The sequence below is a fragment of the Neofelis nebulosa genome, chromosome 10, assembly GCF_028018385.1.
Source record: "Neofelis nebulosa isolate mNeoNeb1 chromosome 10, mNeoNeb1.pri, whole genome shotgun sequence".
Lineage (NCBI taxonomy): Eukaryota > Metazoa > Chordata > Mammalia > Carnivora > Felidae > Neofelis > Neofelis nebulosa.
In genome coordinates, this window is record NC_080791.1 from 101,278,622 (window position 1) to 101,303,456 (window position 24,835).

Below are 24,835 nucleotides of genomic sequence, written 5' to 3' on the forward strand. Positions count from 1 at the left end.
ACTAAGCTAGTGCCTTCTATATATGCATCATCCATTGATGGCAATTGAGTCTGTTTCCAATTTAGAGCACTTACGTATAAAGCTCCTCTTCCTGTGGACCTATGTTTTTATCCTGAGTAAATAATAAAATTTCTAGAATCCATAGTAAGTGTTTAAAAGACTGACAAACTTTAACAAAATTATCGTGTTGCTTTTTATTTCCACCAACAACGTCTGAGAAGTTCTGTTGCTTTAAATAATCTCCAGCACCTGGCATGTTCTTTCTGTTTTTTTTTTTTCTTTTTTTAAAGTTTTAGCCATTTTAATAGTTATGAATGTGTTTCTTATTGTGATTTTAATTTGTTTCCTTAATGACTAATCATCTTGAACATTTTCATGGGCATATTTCCACCTTTATTTTACTTTGGTGAAATATCTGTGAAAATCTCTTGCTTATTCTGTTATTTGGTTGCTTGTTTTATTGCTACTGAGTTATAATAATTCCTTATATATTCTGGATACAAGTCTTTAAATGGATATGCACTTGCCAATATTTGTTTTCTAGTTTGTAGCTTGACTCTTTATATTTTTATAAAAATATAAAATATCACTTATAATAAAATATATTATATATATTATTTTTATATAGTGTATAATATTATATATTTTTATTAAAATAAACTATATTTTTATAGTGTCTTTTTGAAAACAAATTATACTTTTAAGTACAGCTTATTAAATTTATTTGTGTTTGTGCTTTTTGTGCAATATTTAAGAGAAAGGTTCCTAACTCAAGGTGAAATTATTTCCTCCTGTGTTTTGTTCCAGAATTTTTAAATTAAATTTTACTTCAGGTCTATCACTTTTCCCTTGACTTGGGTATATGGTTTGACATAATTTTCCTTTCTCCCTCCCTCCTTTCTTCCTTCTCTCTCTCATTTCCTCTCCTTCTTTTATTGCGTTTTCTTTTTCTTTCCTTTTTGTATTTTTTTTCCTGTGAATTAATGTCCAATTGATCAACCAGTGGGTTGAATCTTTCCCTGGGTTCCAAGGTCATCAAGTTCTGGGAAACTGGTGTTTCTCAGCACTCCTCTGAACAGCTGACTCAAATTCAGGCTTTGGCACCTGAGTTGATAATATTTGTCATTCAGGGGTAAGGCCACACACACACACACACACACACACTGAATCCATAAAAAGAGAAAGCCACAGGGATAGGGCTGTCTTTCCGAAGTCAAGCTCACTATATATCTAGCAGGCTTTCCATGTCTCTATAGAAAAATAAGGAGATGATAGGGATAGGTCTGGTCTACTTTCTGAAGACCTCTGTGTTATAAACTTTGCCAAAATCCTGATCTTTAATCTGATGTAAGTGGTTTGGTGTTTACATTCGCCTGCTTTTGCACAGTAACTGATCAAAGTAGCCATGACTTTTATGACCTGGTCAGACCTAAAGGGAACATCTCATGGCATCATTTTCTTAACAGGGTTTAATGTTCATAGGTGCAAACTTTTCTGTCCTGCCACAGATGACTCCTCTTGTAATAATACCGGAAAAACAGAAAACACTATAGCTGCTCAGGCAGGCTTAGAATCCTGATGATGTTCTTAATTATTTCTTTTATAATGTACTCATTTCCATTACATAAACATAAATAATTAAGGGCTAAAATATTGAGTTTGTTGGAATTACTTCCCACAAGTAGAGAGGATTGGGTAATATATCCTTGAGCAGAGACGTCATAGAGTTTGAGACCCTTACATTGTATATTGTATCTTTGCTACTGTGGCCTTCTTTTCAATGCCATCAGTGACTTGCTTTTTGCTACATCCAATGGATTTATTTTACTTTTTAACTTAATAATGTCTCTGAAGAATTCTACACATCTGTGAAAACTTTCAGTGTGTGGATATATTCACTTGTATTTGATTCCTTCTGATTCTCTTACAGACTTTCACAGAAAGTGTCTAGGAAATAAACTCTAGTGTTTTGATAATTGCAATCTCTTGACTCAGTATAAATTGGACTCCTCAAAGGGCCATTATAGTTTATGAGATGTAGGGTAAGTCCTGTGTTTTCACATGTCATTTACTCAGTTATGACCAAACAAAAACATCGACATAAAAATGGAGTTTGAAAGGATAATTTTAAGTAAGCTAAATATTTTTGTTATTCATTGAGTTACACGATGAAGAGGATATTCATTTATGTTGATTCAGATTTCTATATATCTTGACGTTATTACATAAGATTGTTGTGATATTTACATAGTTTTTAAAACTTCAACATCAAAGGTAGAATAAAGCCCTTAATTATTAAAGTTCATTCATTTATATTCTCAGGACATAATAATAACAGAATTTATCATTTTCAGTTACTGGTTTATGTATTTTTCTTTTTTACTTTTGTAACAATTTTTTTGGAGCACAAAGCTTTATAATATTGACAGGTTGATAGAACAGTGTCTGTCATATAGTAGACATTCAACAAGTATTTTAGAGAAATAAAAAAAAGTATGAATAGACTTGCTTATATTTTAAACTGTAAAATTATAAATCTTTAAGTCATTTTATACATAATTAGAATCATAATTCATCACTTCCTAGATTGTAAACATGTTTATCTGTGCAATTTAAGGATCAAAACGTTAATATTTTATTATAATAGTTTTATTCAAATTAATAAAGCAAATACACATAATAAATTGTGCATTAATATTGTAGGAAACTTGGTTATTAATTTAGTCATTTCTGTTGCTGAAATTCATGAGTGGATTTTTTTATACTTAGAAGAATGAAAAATATGTTGAATCATTAAGTAACTGTGATGTCTATTAATTTCTCTTGAGATTCAATAAGAAATAACATAATTAGGAAGCATTCTGATGTTGAGCCTTATATTTTTCCCAGTGCAAAAGGTAGTAATTCACAATTTTCAAAGGGATTTATTACATTATAGTAAAAACAGTTAGTAAGGAGTCTTCATTTTCTTATCCTATAGTAATTATTTTTCTCTCACGGTATTCACCACCATGGTACTTATCCCTTCAGTAGTAATTGAACTGTATACTCCTTAAATTTAAGCTAAAAAATGCACCAAAGGTTATTGTTGATGAGGTCCATTGGGCATTAATTTTGAAAGGTTAATCTTTCTCAAAAGGTAATAACATCAGCGCTGCAAATTTGTGGCTTAAAAAGGTGAAATGATAATGCTTTTGAAAATAGTGGACAACCACCTTTAATGGCTTGTCTTGTTTTGCAATTTAATGTCTAAAAGTGTATGATTAGTTGCTTGAATTTTTGTTCCAAAAGATTTATCATTGAAAAAGTTTTTTTTTTCCTTTCCTTTTTTTTTTCCTTTTTTGTATCTTCCTTTATGGTAACAATGGTACAAGACAAGCCAGATAAGTTGCATTTGGAGGCTCAAACATAATTTCGATTAAGATTTAAAATTAAGTTGGCATACTGTTATCAAAACTAATAAACAAGGTTAGTTATATTCACTTTAAAATTAAATACAAAACAATGATGTTCAATGTTGTCAATTCTAGGTAACAATTCAATGGAAGGTGCAGTTAGCAGAAAAAAAAAACAAAACAAAAACAAAACAAAAGTTTAAAATGTATATGGAATAGATTCTTGGAAAAGGTAAGATAGAAATTAATAAGAATAAATAAAAACATTGTCTGAGTTGTTGAATTTAGGATGAATATCTGATCCAAAACTTAGTTGTATTTTCTGACCACTTCAGTATATAGAAGAGTATCCTACAATGTAGCTCAATTCTGACACTGTCTACCTAAAGGTAGCATCAGATTCCACAGGTTAAGGATTCAGTCCTGCAAAACTGACCTCGCCCTCAAATGCCATTCATAAGCCTGGATTGTTACCCATGTTTCTGATAGACTGGCTATTGATTGGAGCTTCCAAGGGCCCCCTCCTGGGATTATAATTTAAGGTCTCTGTCCTACAAGATTCTCATTCCCTTGAGGTGCCCATTACAAGTCCTGATTGTCACCTGTACTTTTGACTGAAATGGCTAAAAATCAGAGGTTCCCAGTTCCCTCCCTTGGGTTTAATTAAACTGCTACAGTGGCTTGAAGAACTCAGGGACATTTCACTTACCGGATTAGTAGTTTATTATAAAAGGACATAACTCAGAAACAGCCAGATGACAGTGATGCATGGGGCAAGGTATGAGAAAAGGGTGTGGAGCTTCCTTGCCTTCTGGGAGAGGGTTCCACTCTGCCTGAATCTCTAAGTGCTCACCAATATGGAAGCTTCCTAAATCCCATACCTTCAAGTTTTAATGGAGGCTTTATTACACAGGCACGATTGATTAAATCATTGGCCATTGCCAATAGATTCAACACCCAGCACTCTCACCTCCCCCTTCCCAGCCTTAGGTTGACATAGGGACATCCCAAAGGTTACCTCATTATTAACATAGCAGAAGACATCTTTATATCTCTCACAAGTTAGGAAACTTCCAAGGGTTTTATTTGTGTGTGTGTGTGTGTGTGTGTGTGTGTGTGTGTATGTTTATCCTTTTATTTTTTAAATGTAATTTATTGTCAAATTGGCTTACATACAACACCCAGTGCTCATTCCAACAAGTGCCCTCCTCAATGTCCATCACCAACTTTCCCCTCCCCTCCCACTTCCATCATCCCTTAGTTTGTTCTCTGTATTTAAGAGTCTCTTATGGTTTGCCTCCCTCCCTCTCTGTAACTATTTTTTTACTCTTCCCTTCCCCTATGGTCTTCTGGTAAGTTTCTCAAGATCCACATATGAGTGAAAACATATATCTGTCTTTCTCTGACTTCTTTCATGTAGCATAATACCCTCCAGTTCCATCCACGTTGCTGCTAATGTCATGATTTTATTTTTTCTCATTGCCAAGTAATATTCCATTGTATATATAAACCACATCTTCTTTATCCATTCATCAGTTGATGGGCATTTAGGCTCTTTCTATAATTTGGCTATTGTTGAAAGTGCTGTTTTAGAAGCCCTGTGCTAGAAACTGGGACAAAGAACAAATATGTATTTTTTATTATACATCACAATATCACATCCTTCCTAGGTGGAGGCACACTTTTCTAAACCTCGTGTTTCCTACCACATAAAAATGCAACCTACTGAGGGGCGCCTGGGTGGCGCAGTCGGTTAAGCGTCCGACTTCAGCCAGGTCACGATCTCGCGGTCCGTGAGTTCGAGCCCCGCGTCAGGCTCTGGGCTGATGGCTCGGAGCCTGGAGCCTGTTTCCGATTCTGAGTCTCCCTCTCTCTCTGCCCCTCCCCCGTTCATGCTCTGTCTCTCTCTGTCCCAAAAATAAATAAAAAACGTTGAAAAAAAAAATTAAAAAAAAAAATGCAACCTACTGATAAACAGCTTTCAATTCTGGAGATTATATCTTCTATATGGGTGAGTCCACTTTTAACCCACTTGGTGGTTCCTTTTATAGGTTGACAACTCTGTGCAGGACGCACAGCAAGAAGGGCTCTTCCAACTGCAATGCAAGGAGTTCCAGACCTCAGTCATTTTCATACAGCATTTCCCAAATTGACATGGGCATATCAAAATGATATGTGCAATAACAGAAGCCTTTAGAAATTTTAAATAGATCAAATTTTTTTTTCAGCAAATGTACTTCCCCCATCTTGAAAAACAGCATTATCTTCCTACTGGGTTCTGGCTAAGATAGAAATGACTGACCATAAGACACCAGGTTATCACGAGTCCTAAATTTTCTATTATGAACATGGTGTTATAAGGTCTCTTATTGATAAAGTCAGGTACTCTATGAAGAACAGTATTATTTCATGGAATTTGCATATGTGAAGCTGGGCCTGAGCAAATCCTGAAGGTTTAAGTAATTTTCAGGAGACCCCCACTTACTTTCCCAGCACAGTGTGGCACCAAGGGACTCTATGGACAATTAACAGAAGAGTTTAAACAAAAGCAAAAGCAAAACAAAACAAAAAAATACAAAAACTAAGCCCGGTTTTTGGGAAGATCTACATACCGTAGTGATTGTACCTCAAAGAATGTACTGCAACAGTATTTTTACCCCAGGCTAGGGAATTCCTAAAGAATATTGGATGATTTATCCATTAAGTAGAGCTTCTAGAAGTTCTAGAACATTTTTATCTACACTGCTTGGTAGAAGAGATCTATTTCAGTTTGGCCAGTTGGTCACGAACATGAAGGAATACAATTGGTAGCAACGGGGAGATTCAGGGAAGTTATATGTGGATGGACTTCTTGGTATGGGTTGTGCACAGTTGACGACACACCCCTAAAAATGATTCTTCCCTACTCTGGTTCAACTGTTTGTATGAAGGAGAGTTAAATTTCCTCTGATGCACACAGTAGTGTTTGGACTGAATCGGAATCCTGTGGCAGGAATGTCACAATGCCCTTTTAGCCACCCAACTAAGGTCACGGAGAGAAATATTTCATCCTCTAGCTCCCTAGAAACTAAAGCTTGAATATGTGCACTACTCCTGGCTAATCAAAATTTCCAGTCCTAACTTAGAATTCAAAGCAAAATGAAAGATTATTTACAACAGCTGGAAATGCAAGGGGCGGGCGATTGTGGTATATGAAACAGACTGTTTCCATGGTGAGATCCTCGCTCTTGTCTATTTCCTTTGGTTCCTGCCGGTTTCTCAAGGTCCTCACCTTCCCGATACTCTGAAGGAATTATCCAGTCTATTTTCTGCTTTCAAAGGGCATATCTGTTCTGCTGTTTCTCCCCATATCAATGTTTGTGAAACACGATAGTACCCTTAAAGTGAAGGATCTTTGTGTTTTAATAACAGACACACACTCCTTATAGAAAGGGAAATGTTCTTCACAATTACATATGTTGAAAACACAATGGAGAGATTGCTATTTGTTACTATTTTTGTATTTCTTTTTGCCGGATGTGTAGGGTTCGTCAATGAAATAGGAAAGAAAGAAAGAAGAAAGAAAGAAAGAAAGAAAGAAAGAAAGAAAGAAAGAAAGAAAGAAGAAAGAAAGAAAGAAAGAAGAAAGAAAGAAAGAAAGAAAGAAAGAAAGAAAGAAAGAAAGAAAGAAAGAAAGAAAGAAAGAAAGAAAGAAAGAAAGTGATTTTGGCATCTGATCTTTTGTTATTAAAGATCTGACCTTTTGCTTATTAAATAAGAAACCCTCTAGTTGCAACAAAAGTGATTTTAATTTTCCCACTAGCCATAAGAAAGAAGCCAGATGTTTACAATGTAATGTCTAGCATCCTGGATTTACCTGTTTTCCATTCTGTCTACCTTAAGAGTCTTAAGGTACAGACTCTACACCATTGCCGATAACTTAAAAGCTAGAACTGTGTTTGAATTACCAAGAAATTCTGCTGTAAATGCTGCTATAATTGTTAAAGAAAGCTAACCGTTATTAAATGAATGCAATGTGCTGAACAAGGGGCTAGGTTTTACATGCATTGTCCCAATCCTCACATGAATATGATGAAATGGACAATTATTATTCATAATTAAAAAATTAATAACCACCGGGCGCCTGGGTGGCTCAGTCGGTTGAGCCTCCGACTTCAGCTCAGGTCACGATCTCACGGTCCGTGAGTTCGAGCCCCGCGTCGGCTCTGGGCTGATGGCTCAGAGCCTGGAGCCTGCTTCCGATTCTGTGTCTCCCTCTCTCTCTGCCCCTCCCCTGTTCATGCTCTGTCTCTCTCTGTCTCAAAAATAAATAAACGTTAAAAAAAATTAAAAAAAAATAATAACCACGAGGCTAAATAAGTAGCTTAATGGCTCACAGTTACGAAATGGCAAAACGCCTATTCAGATCCAGGTTGCCTGAGTCATAAGCCCTTACTCCAGCATCTTATCATTCAAGGCACATTTTCTTATAGTCACTCAGATAATTGAATGCTAAACAAAAATCCGGGTGCCTAGGATTCTTCTCAATAGTATTGAGACTGTACTTTAGAATCCCCTCAAATACCGAATGCTTTAAAGTGTCTTTCAGCATCTGATAGAAATCTTAGAATTTACAGGAGAGAGCTTTTTTTTTGTTGTTGTTCAGTACTATTAAAATGTTTACTTTATTCAGTCAAACATTTTCCAGTGATGGAGACACGTGTTGTTTCCTAACTGGCTATATTAGAGTCGATTATATTACCAGTTTTCATCTTTCTCATTTAAAAGAAGCCATTTAAGGGGTGCCTGGGTGGCTCAGTTAGTTGAGCATCTGACTCTTGAATTTGGCTAAAGTCATAATCCCAGGGTCTTGGGATCGAGCTCCGAGTCGGGCTCTGAGTCGAGTGTGGAGGCTGCTTGAGATTCTCTCTCTCTCTCTCTCTCTCTCTCTCTCTCTCTCTCTCTCTGTTTCTCTCTCTGTCTCTCCCTCTGCCTTTCTCCCTTGTGTTTTCTTTCTCTATAAAATAAAAAATAATACTAAAATAAAATAAAATAAAATAAAATAAAATAAAATAAAAAATATAAAATAAAATAAACCCTTCAAGCCATACCACTGGAAACAAAGTGGTTGCATATCCCAAGTCCTCCTGGGGTTGGGGATTATCTTGAGGTAATGTCCCACTTGTCACACATTGGGAGATAAATACTCATCCCTCATAAGATCCATTTGTAAAATTTGGAGAGAAGTGTTGTCAACAGCTTATACAAGATAAATTCTACAATTCAGAATTCTAGATGGTGCTAAGGTAGGTGACTGCTGCGAATGGGACAGTGTAACGAAAATAATGTTGTCTTAGAGAAAAGGTTATGCTCACTGATTATCTGTGGTATTTTCTTAGTTTACGTGTATATGTGGGCCGGGGGAGTAGACAGGGAATGATAGAGGCATTAATCTGCACTTACCTTACCTAGAGCTTTTTCCAAAAGTACCGTTTCATTCATTTTGCTCATTATTGCCAGGAGGCGAAAGCTGACTTGTGTCTAGGTTGGAATTTGGGAAAATCCAATGATTTAATTAATTGAGTAAAGCTTAAGTAAGCTCACCCTCATCAGTAAGGTGAATCTCACTTTCTATGAGCACATACGTATATTTGCATACAATGTGACTATTTTGTGTTTGTGCCTATAAATATCAATTTAGGGAACTTGTGACTTTGTGTCAGATATTGAATAATCATAATGGCATTAATGGTAATAATAGATAATAATGAATCCATTTGATGCATCTCTAATACAATAAGTTCTATAAATGGTGCTATAAATTATCCACGTTAATCCTGGTTTCAACCTTCTTTGTGGGATATTATTACGTTAATAAATGAAATAAAACAATTCAGGGATACAAACCTTGAATGGCTTACAAAACCTTAGAGACCGCATCTGAGGTTAAAGTCAACTTTGGCTACCCCAAATCTTGCGTGTTTAACCACTACGGCACGGTGCCATTAGCTTGTTGATACCAATGGGAAAATAAAACATGTTTCAAGGAACGTGCCTGATTTTGAGAATTTCTATTAATATTCTACAAACAAAGATCAAAGTGTCCTACCCCGTCATGAAGCTCTTGAATATGCAGTCTTGTTTGCCTTACAGGACAATTCTATACAGTGAATAAAGTGGGTCTGATTTCATAAACAAGGATAGGTTGGCGTAAAGATGGAATGATTTGTAGTAGAAGAACCAGAATTAGAGCTCAGGTATCCAGACACTTCTTTTTTCCTATTTCCTAGTCCTTGCTATAGCCTCTTTTGCAGCAGTGATAGCAAAATCAAGCCCGATAAGCAGGCAAACGTGACGATCTGGAGGTCTCAGTGTAGAGTGTTGTTACTCGTATAGTCAAAAAGCTGATGCTAATAGTGATATCTTGTCTGATACAACCCTTGGGAACCAATGACGAAAAACCTCCTAAATTTGGCACACTTTTGTTATTTAGCGGGTTCTTTAACACTAATTCTTTAATTGGAAGGTTCACACAAATTATTTAGAGGAAACCTTGTTATGATTATTGAATTGATTCCTTTTGAAAATTTTATTATTTATTTTGAGAGAGAGAGGGCGCAAGCAGGGGAGGGGTGGAGAGAAAGAGAATCCCAAGTAGGCACCAGGCTATCAGTGCAGAGCCCAACGAGGGGCTGGGCCTCACAAACCATGAGATCATGACCTGAGCCAAAATCAAGAGTTGGAGGCTTAACTGATTGAATTACTCGGGCACCCCATGATTATTGGATTGATTCTTTAACCACTGAATCTGTGCGAACGCCTTATTTAAAGTTCAATGTAGAATGTAGTTACAGCAAATAATTAATTATAGATTCTCTAGCCACTTTAATCACTGAATTTATTTATTTATTTAAAAATGTTTAATGTTTATTTATTTTTGAGAGAGAGAGAGTGGGAGTGGGGGAAGGGCAGAGAGAGAGGGAGACACAGAGTCTGAAGCAGGCTCCAGGCTCTGAGCGGTCAGCACAGAGCCCAACACTGGGCTCGAATTCATGAGCTGTGAGATCATGACTTGAACTGAAGTTGGACACTTAACCAACTGAGTCACCCAGGTGCCCCACTGAACTGAGTTTTTAAACCACTACTTTAGAGAAAAAAGAAAAGACAGATTTAAGTTAGGATGTGAATATTACATAAAGCTTAGAAATGACAGTTGCACAGCATAGCCATGTAAACTTTTTTCTCTTTTATTTTAAGAGTTTGGATTGTTTCCCCATAGTTTCTGACATTCACCTTACATGTTTTTTTTTTTTTTAACGTTTTTTATTTATTTTTGGGACAGAGAGAGACAGAGCATGAACGGGGAAGGGGCAGAGAGAGAGGGAGACACAGAATCGGAAACAGGCTCCAGGCTCCGAGCCATCAGCCCAGGGCCTGACGCGGGGCTTGAACTCACGGACCGTGAGATCGTGACCTGGCTGAAGTCGGACGCTTAACCGACTGTGCCACCCAGGCGCCCCTCACCTTACATGTTTTCTTAGTCAAGTTCTTCCTTTCTACGATCTGGTTCCCAAAGAAGACGGACCACTCTTCTAAGTGTATCTGGAAGATTGCAGATGATTTTGTTGGGCGAGGCGACACTCTGAGGTTACCAAGCATGGCAGAGAGAATAGATCTCCAATATTTAATTGCCTTACTACTCACTACAGTGTTCCTCTAACATTACTAATCTTTAACTTCCTGCTGAATATATTCCATCACACTATGATTTATTTTATATTTACACACATTCTGTTTTTTTTTTTCCTTGATTAATTTCCCTCTGGTTATATAGCATATATTTTCTCATATAGCTAGCTTAGAAGTTCATTAATGAGTGCAGAGATACAGTTTTTCCTCAAGACACTTCCTGTTTCCGGGATCTCACATCAGACATTGTCTTATCTCAGAGGTAAGAAAGAAACATAAACCCTAGGAGAGGAAAGCAATACTTATAGGACACGCGTATAAGATTTACTACTGCGAAACAATATATTTACATAGAACACACACACACACACACACACTTTTCTTTATAAGAAAGCACAGATTGTGTATCCATGTTGTCAAAAATAAGATGAATTTTGAGACACCTGAGTATTTCATTTAAAAAATTGTCCTTCCCCTGCTCACACATGTGCTCTTTCTCTCTCAAAATAAACAAATAAACTTTTAAAAGGGGTTCCTGGGTATCTCAGTTGGTTACGTGGCTGACTCTTGGTTTTAGCTCAGGTCATGATCTCACAATTCATGAGATCAAGCCCCACATGAGGTTACCATGCTGTCAGCATGGAAATTACTTGGGATTCTCTCTCCCTTTCTCTCTGCCCCTTCCTGTCTCATGCTGTCACTCTCTCTCTCTCCCTGTCTCTATCTCTCTCTCTCAAAACAAATAAATAGGCTTTAAAAACTGAGTATTGAGTAAGCAATTAAAAAGAAACAAGATGTCCAATTATTTGCTTTAACGAATTTTATTTAATAAATTCTCATATTAGTGTTTATGAGATGCCAGTAACATAAACAATATTTACAAATATCCACTCATTTATTCCTCTAATCATCACAGAGTGGTTAAATAATTTAATCATTCTCATGCAGCCAGTAAGCAGGAAAGCTAGGATTTGAATCCTGTCATCTCTTACAATAACTACTATGCCTTAACAGTTAAGTTCAACTACTTCCCAAGATCACAGCTATTTTTCTGTAGAATTATCTACAGAAAGTGGTAACTTTCTTCCTAGAGTTTTTCTCAACTTTCCTTTACATGGCAGAATGGGATTTCAGGATGGAAAAATAAAGCTTTGCTTCGAGGATTTTGCCAATTTTCACAATTCTACTGGTCTTAATCAACCAAGCCACATTCATCCCATTTCTGCTTGGAAGGAACAAATACATTCTTCATGCCTCCCAAAACACCACCTCTGAATAACATCCTCTAGTGTCAACAAAGATTTTTAATTACCTTTTTTAAAGAAAGTGACAGAAAAGAAAAAAAAAAAAGCAAATGTCACAGAAAAGGTCATCATAACTATGATTTTATTATCCTTCTATTTGCTTCCTTAGAAGAGAGAGTGAAGATGTTCTTGCTTCATACATCACTCAAGTCAACACGTGTGTTCTGATCCCATCTCTTTTGGACAAGGAAAACAAGAAAACCAGGATGTTGGAGAGTAATTATACCATGCCAACTGAGTTTCTTCTTGTTGGATTCACAGATTATTTGCCTCTCAGGGTCACACTCTTCTTGGTATTTCTTATAGTCTATACGCTAACTGTGGTGGGAAATCTGGGTTTAATAATCTTAGTTCATATCAATCCAAGCCTTCAAACCCCCATGTATTATTTTCTTAGCAACCTGTCTTTCTTAGACATCTGCTATTCTACCGCGATCGCTCCTAAAATGCTGGTGAATTTTTTAGCATCCAGGAAAAGCATCTCTCCCTATGGCTGTGCACTACAAATGTTTTTCTTTGGTTGCTTTGCTGATGCTGAGTGCCTCATTCTGGCAGCAATGGCCTACGACCGCTATGCAGCCATCTGTAACCCATTGCTCTATTCTACCCTTATGTCGAGGAGAGTCTGTATCTGCTTCGTTGTGTTGGCATACTTCAGTGGGAGTATGACTTCCATGGTACATGTCTGCCTCACATTCAGGCTGTCATTTTGTGGCTCTAATATTGTCAATCATTTCTTCTGTGATATCCCACCTCTTCTGGCTTTATCATGCACGGACATCCATATCAATGAGCTTCTGCTCTTTGCCTTATGTGGTTTCATCCAGACCAGCACTTTTGTGGTCATATTTATCTCTTACTTCTGTATCCTCATCACTGTTTTGAGCATTAAGTCCTCAGGGGGCAGGAGCAAAACGTTCTCCACTTGTACTTCCCATTTCATAGCGGTCTCCTTGTTCTACGGAACACTCCTGTTTATGTACTTACGTCCCACCACTGACTATTCCCTGGACACTGACAAGGTAGTTGCAGTGTTTTATACTGTGGTCTTTCCCATGTTTAACCCAATAATATACAGTTTCAGAAACAGGGATGTAAAAAATGCCCTCAAAAAGCTATTAGAAAGAAACTGGACTTTCAAATGAATAAGAATTAAAATCATTTAAGAATATTCAAGGTAGGGGCGCCTGGGTGGCTCAGTTGTTTAAGTGCCGGACTTTGGCTCAGGTCATGATCCCACAGTTCATGGGTTCGAGCCCCGTGTCAGGTTCTGTGCTGGCAACTCAGAGCCTGGTACCTGCTTCAGATTCTGTCTCTCCCTCTCTCTGCCTCTCCCCCGCTCACCTTCTGTCTCTCTCTCAAAAATAAACATTTAAAAATTTTTAAAAAGGAATATTCAAGGTATAGTCTGCACTTCCAATATCATCATGCCATGAGCACCTTGTATGTCAACTATTTGAAATTTATTATCATTTCTCAGAAATAAAGATAACTATTCATCCTCCATACTTTAAAATGCTTTTGTCTTCTTCTAAAAATCTTCTCTCCAAAATTACTCTACTCTATGAAATATGCTTGAGATAAAATAAGCAATAATATCTCTTTTCCAATTAGTGTTCACAAAATACTTTGTATATTGATTCATTATATTTTTCATCATGTTATACTCAAGGTCTATGTTGACTTGTCTATCAACCCATCCATAAGCAGAAACTGCTTGGCAGCAGGGGATATGTATCTTGGTTATTGTTCCAATTCCTATATAGTGCAGGAAATATGGCATATTCTCATCACATGTATGTTTAATGGATGAATGGATGGAATAAATGGATGGATGGATGGATGGATGGATGGTGAAGTGAGTAAATGTAGCTTCCTGTGTCTGGGAAAATAAGTCTAGATTTTGCCCTTTCAGAACACTTATCATCAGGGAAATTGATATCACTCATGATAAACAATGGTGGTTTCGCTGGTTCTTAGGAAGTTAGATAGAAGTCACATAGCAAGGGCCTCTTTAATATTAGTACAGTGTGAGGTTATAACACATTGATTTCTCTGGGATGCACTGATTAGTGTAAGAGATCCTCTACTGTTCCATTCACAGTGGGTACATGTGGAAAACCAAACAAGTTTGTGAAGATCATCAAGATTATAAACTGTATACATTACTAATTATTTGCCCATCTGTTCCTGAGTGAATCTTTGAGTCCCCATCTTCAAAGAGGTGAACAATTGCTCTAGTTATTTTATTATGTATATTGACAACGCAAATCGATTGCAGTATAAACATTACTTTCTCTGCGATCACTTCTGTCAATTGAACTATCCGTAGTTGTTCTCATCCTTCGGTTCCCATTTCCTCTTTGTTTTATCTTGACAAAGTTGAAGGAATACATTGTGTACATGTGAAAATATGATATTGTTCATTTTCTAGTAAATGTGGAAATATGAGTGACTGGATTAGTTTATAGTGGATGTGACCCTATAAAGGGAGATAAGACAACAATAAGATATTGCCCATTGAAATGGGTTGTTTTGGGGATTAAATGAAACAGTATATGTAAAGCTACCAGTGTATGTATGATTTGAGAATTAGATGTTCAAATATGTATCAATCTCCTAGAAAACATGTAAAACTTGCACTTCTTGTTACAATCTAATGGAATATTAATGTTTATTATTTTTCTACCATTATATTATTTTTTGATTTTAAGAAACAGTAAAGGTTTAATTTCCAGAAGAAATTAAGCATTAAAAAATATCTGTGAAGTTCAGAGTGCCTGGGTGGCTCAATCGGTTAAGCGTCCAACTTCAGCTCAGGTCTTGATCTCACAGTTCATGAGTTCGAGCCCCCCATTGGGCTCTGTGCTGACAGCTAAGGTCTGGAGCTTTCTTCAGATTCTGTGTCTCCCTCTGTCTCTGTCCCTCCCCTGCTCACGCTCTGTCTCTCTCTGTCTCTCAAAAAATGAATAAACATTAAAAAAATTTAAAAAAAAATCTGTGAAACAGTCCAAATGTTCTGAGATATTACCAGGAAGCAAAAAACAAACAAACAAAATAAAAATAAAGAAAACAAAAGAACAAAAACAAGATAAAAACACAACCTGGATTTCAATATTCAAATCAGTGACCTTCAACTTGTTAAAACACGTGTCCTACTATGAAGCATTTGTTACAGTACACAATGTCATTCATTTGTAATTGTTTTTTTTTACTAGTTTCTGAAACTTATAGGTTAATTTGAATTATTCTTTTAATTTTAGAATACTCTGTTTTAAAAAAACATTGATGGGAATATTGTGGAATGAGCTGCTTCCTCTTCGTTATCCATCCATTGTGTGATGGACATAAGGTTGCATGAAAAGAAAAATATCAGCTTCCTTAGTACGGACCTATTGAATCTAAGACTCATTTTTTCATTTTCCAAAATAAGTTATTTTTAAAATAAGTAAACCAAAATATATTTGGCTTTTTTTGTTGTTGGCATTGTTTTAATTTTCTGAAGTTTTTGTTTAAATTCCAGTTGGCTAACGTACAGTGGGATACCAATGTCAAGTGTACAATATGGAGATTCAATACTTCCATAGAACACTGGTGTTCATCACAGAAAGTACATTCCTTAACATGTATCACTTGTTTAACCCATCCCTTGCCCACCACCCCTCTGGTAACCATCACTTTGTTCTCTATAGTGCAGGGTCTGTTTCTTGGTTTGCCTCCCACTCTTTCTTCTCTTTATTCTTTTGCTTTGTTTTTTAAACTCCACATATGAGTAAAGTCATATGGTATTTGTCTTTCTCTAACTTATTTCACTCAGCATAATGCTCTCTAGCTGCAGCCATGTCTTTGCCAATGGTAAGATTTCATTCTTTTTTATGACCAAGTAATAGTCCATTGTATATACATACATATACATATAATATATTATAAATAACATGTATAATGTATATATATTATTCATAGTAACAATTTTATTATTATTAAATTTTTCAATGTCTAATCCTTATCTAAATAACAAATCATTCTTTACATGATTGAACTTTGCATTGATGAAAAGTGAAATTACAAAAGCTTTTAAAATAATGATGGAAATTCTAATGTTTGTCTAGGTTATGTATTATCTTACAATTTATATTCAAAGACATATGGATATTTTCTACCCCCCTCTCCTCTCTCTCTCTTCCTTCCTTCCTTCCTTCCTTCCTTCCTTCCTTCCTTCCTTTTTCCTCCTTTGTTTAATACTAGATCATGAGTGTGTATGGAAAGAGACTTTTTTTAATCCAATGTCACCAGAGTTTCATGAATAATATATGGGAATCTGAATGTAATGAAATTTTCAGCGTGTAGTCAGCAATTAATATACTGATAAGTTACCATTATATCAGACTCCAAATATCATTGATCTAAAATGCTGGAAATTAAATGATGTGAAGAGTGATTTTGTTTTGGAATATTGTACACATAATTCCCCATCTATTTGTTGACAGACGAATTATTTGTTAGCTTCAAGAACTGCTTTTCCACACAGTAATGACTATACACTGCTAATTTGCCATCTTATTTTACTTAACAAGCAATGCTTTTCTGTAATAAACATAAAAATAAAACTTTTTTCCTTATATTTTGATTCATATAACAAAAACAGGGTAGTCTAATTCTATAACTAGTGAATTTTCACCATTACATTCCTAAGTGCTCTTAAAAACTGCCACAATTTATAGTCTTATTTAATTAAACTATATATTTTCCATTGAAGTTATAGATTTCTTTTTATCTTCTTAAGCTTATTAGGTCAATAAATTGAATCAACACAAGAATATAAATGCTTTTTATTTTAATACATGAATATATAAATATAGTGAATTCCAAATTATCTTATTACTTTAATACTGTTTAAAATCATACTAACATTCCCTTCAACTGTCAACAAAACACCCAGTCTTAAGTCAGTTTCTGAATTATGTATTTGAAATTGGTTTCATGAATATGATAAATCTTAGGATCTAAATTTTCTAAAACTTTGTGTTTTATGAGCTTAAGTTTATTGTTTCTGTATTAAATCTAATCTTCCTGGGATTCAAAATATTCCCCATTTATGAAGCAGCTAACCCATCTCAAGAAAGTTAGAGATTGCATTGCAGAAAACTCAAGTTGTGTATCAGCCATGGCATGTTTGGCCAGTATTTAAGATTATCTTCTGGCCATTGACACTGATCCTTTGTTAGAGTTATTAAAACAATGTCTTTACAAATTATGAAAAAGCTGGTTTTAGAGTATGTGCCATTAATTTGGCTACATTTAATAATATTGGGGGTTTTTTCCTGCTTCTAATTTCCAACCTTCCTTATTTTTTTCTGCTTCATTATGTAGCTAACTTTATTCCTCCATTGACTGTTTTGTTGGATTTTGAACATTTTTTTCCTGTGATTGCATGGTAATATCTTCCATTTTGTATCTAAAGACACTCTAATTTTGTTTTATTGGAATCTTCACAACTGCATATAATTTTGTGATATGAATTTGATTTTTGCACAATATTTGGACTGACATGACTTTATTATTTTATTTATCTGCATATGTTGTAACTAACTTGCTTTTACATTGAAATAGCTAAGGCATTCTAATTAGCAATACGCTTTAATAAAACCATCCACCACCCTCTCCCAAATGTATAAATAGTGAATATATTATTTGTATGATTGAAGAGAGATGAATATGAAATTATGCAAAAAGCTAATAAAACTATGTGAAACATATGCAAAATCCCCGCAGTGTCTTATGCGTCTCCTACCACTTCAGTAGAATGGAAGCTAAAAAAAGAATTACAAGGCACAATCCACAGCTCTATGATTCCTATTGAATTATTGCTGAAAAGAAAAGCATACATTTTAATTTTTTATATTTTTCTTAATATTATTTTATTTGATTTTTAGAGAGACGGAGCGTGAGCGGGGGAGGGGCGGAAAGAGAGGGAGACAGTGAATCCGAAGCAGGCTCCAGGCTCTGAACGGTCAGCACATGGTCCGATGTGGGGCTCAACATAACAAACCGTGAGATCATGACCTGAGCCGGGGTCAGATGCTCCCTGGACTCAGTCACCCAGGCACTCTGAGAAAAGCATACATTTTTATGTAAATAAACCAAAAGGAGAGTGTACAATTCAATCAATGCTCTGTGTGTGTGTGTGTGTGTGTGTGTGTGTGTGTAAAATCTCATAAAAAGTGTAAATGTAAATTAATGTCAATGATTATTAAAGTTCGGAGAGTAAAATGTTATGCATTTCCTTATATCAATTTCATAATGAACCAATGAGGGAGACAAAACATGTATGAATGTCCCCATTTCACAGGGGGAAAAAAAAGTCAGTCTGAGCTCTTTCACCATGAGAACACTTGAACGTTTGTCTGAGTCGCATGCTTGTGATTGGAACACTTTTCTTCAGTTCCTGCACTAGGTTTATTCTCTGTATCGTTTATTCATCTTGACCCCAAGATGTTTGAGCGGTTTATGTACGAAAGGGAGTGCATTTTATCAAAGTGAAAGCAGAGACATCTAGTGGATGGTGATTGAGGAGACTTCAGCCACGTGGCATGATTAGCTCTAGTCATAAGAGACTGGGAGGGACGCTAATGATCCAACCTGTGGACATCTGAGATTCACATCTACACGTGAGCTACAGCTCATGTCCCCCAAAGAAAAGCCACCAAACGTTACAAAAATCTCCACTCTCAACAATCAGTCTCTGAAGAATCATGAAAACCTGGTCTTCTTTACCAGATATTCTGTTTACTCTGGACTTTGCTTTGTTGTGAATGTGTTTAAGAAGTGGTAACGTAGCTTTATATAAAACTTTTAATATTTCCTATCTCCTCACCCTAAAAGAATCTGTTACCAGCTCTATGATTTCAGTAATGTTCCCAAATAGACAGAAAACAACGTCCTAACTTGTGGGTTATTTAGATTTCAAAGGTTCTCTTCTCATGTTATGAAAAAAGGGCAATGTGTATATAATCCTGCTGCACTTAATGTTTTCATGTATGCATGTGTGTTTACAATATTTAATATGTAGTTGATGCAGTAACTTAAGGCTATTTACGCATATTTTTGCAAAGTCCTTAAAATAGAATATCTGAGAATTATAATGTTTTTATATCGCAAGGAAAATACTTTCTTTCATATCTATATAATAACATTTTGGAATATTTTGAAAACATTTGGAACATTTTGGAAATATTTTAGATATAATTTTATTTGATGGCTCCAATAATAATATTTTAAGAATTATTTTTCTATTTTCCTTGAGTTTGTCACTGCATCCTGTCTGTGATCAAACCAGGGCATGCACACAGACACTTGATTTTCAGAGCTTAACACTGTTTTCACTGCAGCCAGCTGATACGTCTTCCCACTAGAAATCTAGTGTGCCTGGATAAAATAGTCCTCAAATCAAGGTGTATTGTTTTTAAAGTAGACTAGATAAACTATAGTTTCAAACTTGCAGAAAACCCACTTTTTCCTCTTTCCCTACATTTAGGGAAATACATAAAATACATAAAAGGGAAAATCATGCAAACATTTAGGGAAATACATAAAATACATAAAAGGGAAAATCATGCAAACTCTGCCGTGTTGGTTCCTTTTCATAGTTTCTTACAAATAGGCAAAATATAAGGCAAATTAAGGGCTAAGCTATGGTGGAACCAAGCCTTCCTCATTCTGCTATACTCCAGAATGCCATGTTCCCATGATGCTAAACAGCCTTGCAGGAGAAAAATATTGCTGCTCACAAAGTACGTTTTACCTCTAATTTTTTTTTAATTTTTGTTCTTGTTTTTGTTTTAGGTTGAGTTTATTTCCAGGTTATTTTTTTTAATTGTTAATGTTTATTTATTTTTGAAGGAGAGAGAAACAGAGCATGAGCAGGGGAGGAGCAGAGAGAGAGGGAGACACAGAATCCGAAGCAGGCTCCAGGCTCTGAGCTGTCAGCACAGAGCCTGACGCAGGGCTCGAACCCATGCACCGCGAGATCATGACTTGAGGGGAAGTTGGGCACTTAACCGACTGAGCCACCCAGGTGCCCCTCCAGGTTAAAAATTTGATTTTATACTTTATGATCTGGTTTTATTAACAGAAAAAAAAAGTACTGGTAATTTCCACAAATAGTTCCTTCTTTGCCTTGTATACAATTGAACATGGATTCGCTGTGTTTCTCAGGGCCACTGATTTAAAATACAGATAGGATCTAATTTAAAAAAATTTTAACGTTTTATTTATTTTTTGAGACAGGGAGAGACAGAGCATGAACAGGGGAGGGTCAGAGAGAGGGAGACACAGAATCTGAAACAGGCTCCAGGCTCTGAGCGGTCAGCACAGAGCCCGACGCGGGGCTCGAACTCACGGACCGCGAGATCATGACCTGAGCCGAAGTCAGCCGCTTAACCGACTGAGCCACCCAGGCGCCCCGATAGGATCTAATTTATAACCTCAGTTGATAAGAGATAATATTATACTTACAGAATGAAGATTTTGCTTTTGATTTAGCAATACCATAAAGATCGTATTCCAAGCTTCCCCTTATCCCTACTTTAGTAGACCTCAAATTCCATAGAGCACAATTTTTTTGAGATCTCTAATGCCTTTTTTAAAAATGCATGTTTGTTGTTCTGAGACACCGATTTTTGGTAATTTTTATAGTAATGATAATACAGAAGTAATATACTGCAGAATAGGGTACCTATCATCTGTTTTTACTCCCTCTTCTTTACCTTTCTTCATGGCACTTATTATTACTGTATATAGTATATCAAAGCTTTATTTATTTCTCTAATAAAATGTGAGCTACTTGAAAGCATGGCATGTTTCTTGCTCACTGCTTCATTTCTAGCAACTTTAACATTTCTTGGCATAAGGTAGTAAGTAAGAATACCTATTGAGTGCACGAAAGTGTATATGAATGAATGAACTTATTAATATTTAACCATAAATATTATTGAATAAGTATAATATGGCAAAAAACAAGTGAAACTCTGTGGCAGTCTCCATTTTTGAAAGCAGGCATATCTGATAGGTATAGTTTTGGTCCCTCACACTCGTATCTTGTCTCTATACATTGGGTTTTCGGAGGTTTTGTTTTAAGGATGATAAAAAAAAACAAAGATGTAAAGGTGAAATTATACAAAGATGCAAAAGGGAAGGATTTTCAAATTAAATTGTCCTGCTAGTTTTTGATTGGCCTTAACAATATCAAATGAAGAAAGGATTGTTCTACCTCTTTCTCTCAATTCAGCTCTTTCGGAGGACATGGTCATTGAACTTGCGAGCGTGGAATCTGGGCAAAAGGTGAGGCAAAATAAAGTTCTGATGTTTGAGATCTGGAAAGGAAAAGGGTTGCCTATTATGAAAGTCAGAATCATGAGTTAACTGGGTATTAAAAAGTAGGAACAGGGGCACCTGGCTGGCTCAGTCAGGAGGCAGCGACTTCAGCTCAGGTCATGATCTCATGGTTCATGAGTTTGAGCCCCACATTGGGCTCTGTGTTGATGGTGCAGAGCCTTTTTGGGATTCTCTCTCTCTCCCTCTGTCTCAGCCCCTCCCCCCACCTCTCAAAATAGATACATAAACTAAAAAAAAAAAAAGTAGGAAAAGTTTGGCCAAAAGATAAGGAAATTTTTTTTAAGTTTTATTTATTTATTTGAGAGAGAGAGAGAGAGAGAGAGGAGAGAGAGAGAGACAGAGAATCCAAAGCAGGCTCCAGGCTCTGAGCTGTCAGCACAGAGCCTGATGCATGGTTCGAATACACAAATCATGAGATCATGACTGGAGCCAAAGTCAGATGCTTAACCAACTGAGTCATCCCGGTGCCCGAAGAAATAATTTCTCTAATAAGGTGCAACAGTGTGTAGCCCATGTAAGCAGAGGACTTGTATATGTCCTAGAATAAGTCAGAGGTTTGATATGAAGCATAGTCGTGTTTGACTGTCAGTTCTACCAATTAATAATTTCTTGTCAGAGAGTTTCTGTTTTGTAATATTTATGATGTGGAAACTGAGAAGCAGGGAATAAAATAATCTCCAGTTCCCAAAATTTAAGACACTGTAGATGAATTGTCCGGTACTTTTATAGTCCACTGCTGAAGTTAATTTCTTTCTTTCAACCAACTATAGGGTAGACATTAATGTCCCAATGCTATTATGGATCCTGGATCATGGAGGAAATTATATACATATATCTTTTTTCATCTGAGAGATATCACCTTGCTCTGCGACTGAAAAGCTACATGAACCTGAATGCATGGCAGGTTGGAACCAGACAGGGGTGAAGGAATTCCTTCTGGTAGGTTTAACTGAAAACCCTAATTTGCAGATCCCTCTCTTTTTCCTTTTCACCCTTATTTATTCCATCACTCTGGCAGGTAATTGGGGGATGATTATCTTGATCTGGTTAAATACCCAACTTCATACTCCAATGTACTTTTTCCTTAGCAACCTCTCTTTTTGTGATATCTGCTACTCTACTGTCTTTGCTCCAAAGATGTTGGTCAATTTTCTATCAAAACACAAAGCTAGCACATTTTCTGGTTGTGTTCTACAGAGTTTCTTTTTTGCAGTTTATGTAACCACAGAGGGCATTCTTCTGTCTATGATGGCTTATGACCGCTATGTGGCAATAGCTAATCCCTTGTCGTACACACTCATAATGACCCAAAAGGTTTGTATTCAGATGGTCCTTGCGTCATACTTGGGTGGGTTCATTAATTCGTTGACACACACAATAGGTTTGCTCAAGCTAGATTTCTGTGGTCCTAACATCGTGAATCATTATTTCTGTGACATTCCCCCTCTTCTGAGACTCTCTTGCTCTGATGCCCATAACAATGAGATGCTACTTTTAGTTTTCTCTGGGGTCATTGCAATGTTCACTTTCACTATCATCATGGTCTCTTATACGTGCATCATCATTGCCATCCAAAGAATCCGCTCAGCTGAGGGGAGGCACAAAGCCTTCTCCACTTGTGCCTCTCACCTCACTGCTGTGACCTTATTCTATGGGTCTGTAACCTTTAGTTACATCCAGCCAAGTTCTCAGTATTCCCTGGAACAGGAGAAAGTCTCTGCTGTGTTTTATACATTGGTTATCCCCATGCTGAACCCACTGATTTATAGCCTACGCAATAAGGATGTAAAAGAGGCAGCAAAAAGGTCAATGTGGTGGAAGAGAACCCCCACCTGACACAACCTTGGTGGTGGCTTTATTGACCTAACATTAAATTGATAGGCTTTCCTGAAAATTGTATCACAGACACAAATGCCAACAAAACTATAATCAAGATAGTCTTATGAAATTGAAGACATAAGTGTTGAGTTTGACATGAGTGTTAAGTGTTGAGAATTAATGGAAAATTACTGGAAAATCACTCTATTTGACTATTCATTGTTTTGTGACTTAACGGTTCCTTTCTCTCAAGAGCTAATACATTTTTTTTCTGAGAAATTCTGATGCTAAACTGTGAAAGAGTTCAGCATGGATTTAAAAGAATCTGACATTGGTTCAAATGAAAAGAACATTCCAATACCCCAACAAATGCACTCTTATCTGAGAGGAAGAATGAAATAGTCCCTTGGCTTGATTATCTTGGAATCAGATCTTTTTGGTTGTTGTTCTAAAAATGCTGCCTTTGAAGTAAGGACATATATCTCCACTTCTGTATTTAAGTTACATATTTTAGTGATATCTTTGAAGAGTGGTTATAGAAGAAATGACATTCACTAGTTATAGTTTATTCATTCAACACACTTCTGTTGAATCGCTTTACTTGTACCAAGTATGCTGTGAGATCCAAACACAAATAGATTCAGGACACGGAGCAAAAGGTGTTAGAGGAATGGGTAATAGAGGAATATAATAAGAGTCTCCAAAGTGTTGTGTGAAGATGAATGCATTACCTAATATTGGATCGCAAACATTTGGAGAGCATGACTATGTACTGGATAATATAAAATAATATTATGTCATTACTATTATAAACATAAATAGAAATATATGTATATACACTCATACTTACGTACATACAGTAAGTAGAAATTGAGAGAGTAATAAAACAAATGTAGCAATTGCAGTTAGGATCTACAGGTAAAGAACACAGGAGAGATCATCTAAATATTCTTGAAAATCTGTCTTATTCTTGAGTCTGTTCTGCAAATTTGGAATGTTTCAAATTTTTTTTATAAAATTAAACGAAATTTTAATGTTTATTTATTTTGGAGAGACAGAGAGAGACAGAGCACAAGGAGGGGAGGGGAAGAGAAAGAGAGGGAGACACAGAACCTGAAGCAGGCTCCAGGCTCTGACCTCTGAGCACAGAGCCTGATGAGGGGCTAGAACTCGTGAACTGCGAGATCATGACCTGAGCCAAAGTTGCACACTTCACTGACTGAGCCACCCAGGCACCCCTCAATTTTTTTTTTTTTT

General features: G+C 36.2%; 2 protein-coding genes across 2 annotated transcripts; both read left to right on the forward strand.

The window, feature by feature from the left end:
• Positions 1-6,418: 6,418 nt before the first annotated feature.
• On the forward strand, positions 6,419-23,596 carry LOC131488827 (olfactory receptor 1052-like). The gene is made up of 3 exons (XM_058690672.1): positions 6,419-6,607; positions 21,654-21,706; positions 22,531-23,596. The coding sequence occupies exon 3, from the start codon at positions 22,658-22,660 to the stop codon at positions 23,594-23,596; it is 939 nt and encodes a 312-aa protein (XP_058546655.1). The 5' UTR covers positions 6,419-6,607; positions 21,654-21,706; positions 22,531-22,657.
• Positions 12,574-13,512, forward strand: LOC131486662 (olfactory receptor 5AS1). The gene has a single exon (XM_058686555.1). The coding sequence runs from the start codon at positions 12,574-12,576 to the stop codon at positions 13,510-13,512; it is 939 nt and encodes a 312-aa protein (XP_058542538.1).
• Positions 23,597-24,835: the final 1,239 nt, after the last annotated feature.

What these genes read in the sequence shown, in the direction of transcription:
- LOC131486662 (XM_058686555.1), top strand. Translation starts at nt 12,574, where the DNA reads ATGTTGGAGAGTAATTATACCATGCCAACTGAGTTTCTTCTTGTTGGA.
- LOC131488827 (XM_058690672.1), top strand. Translation starts at nt 22,658, where the DNA reads ATGGCAGGTTGGAACCAGACAGGGGTGAAGGAATTCCTTCTGGTAGGT.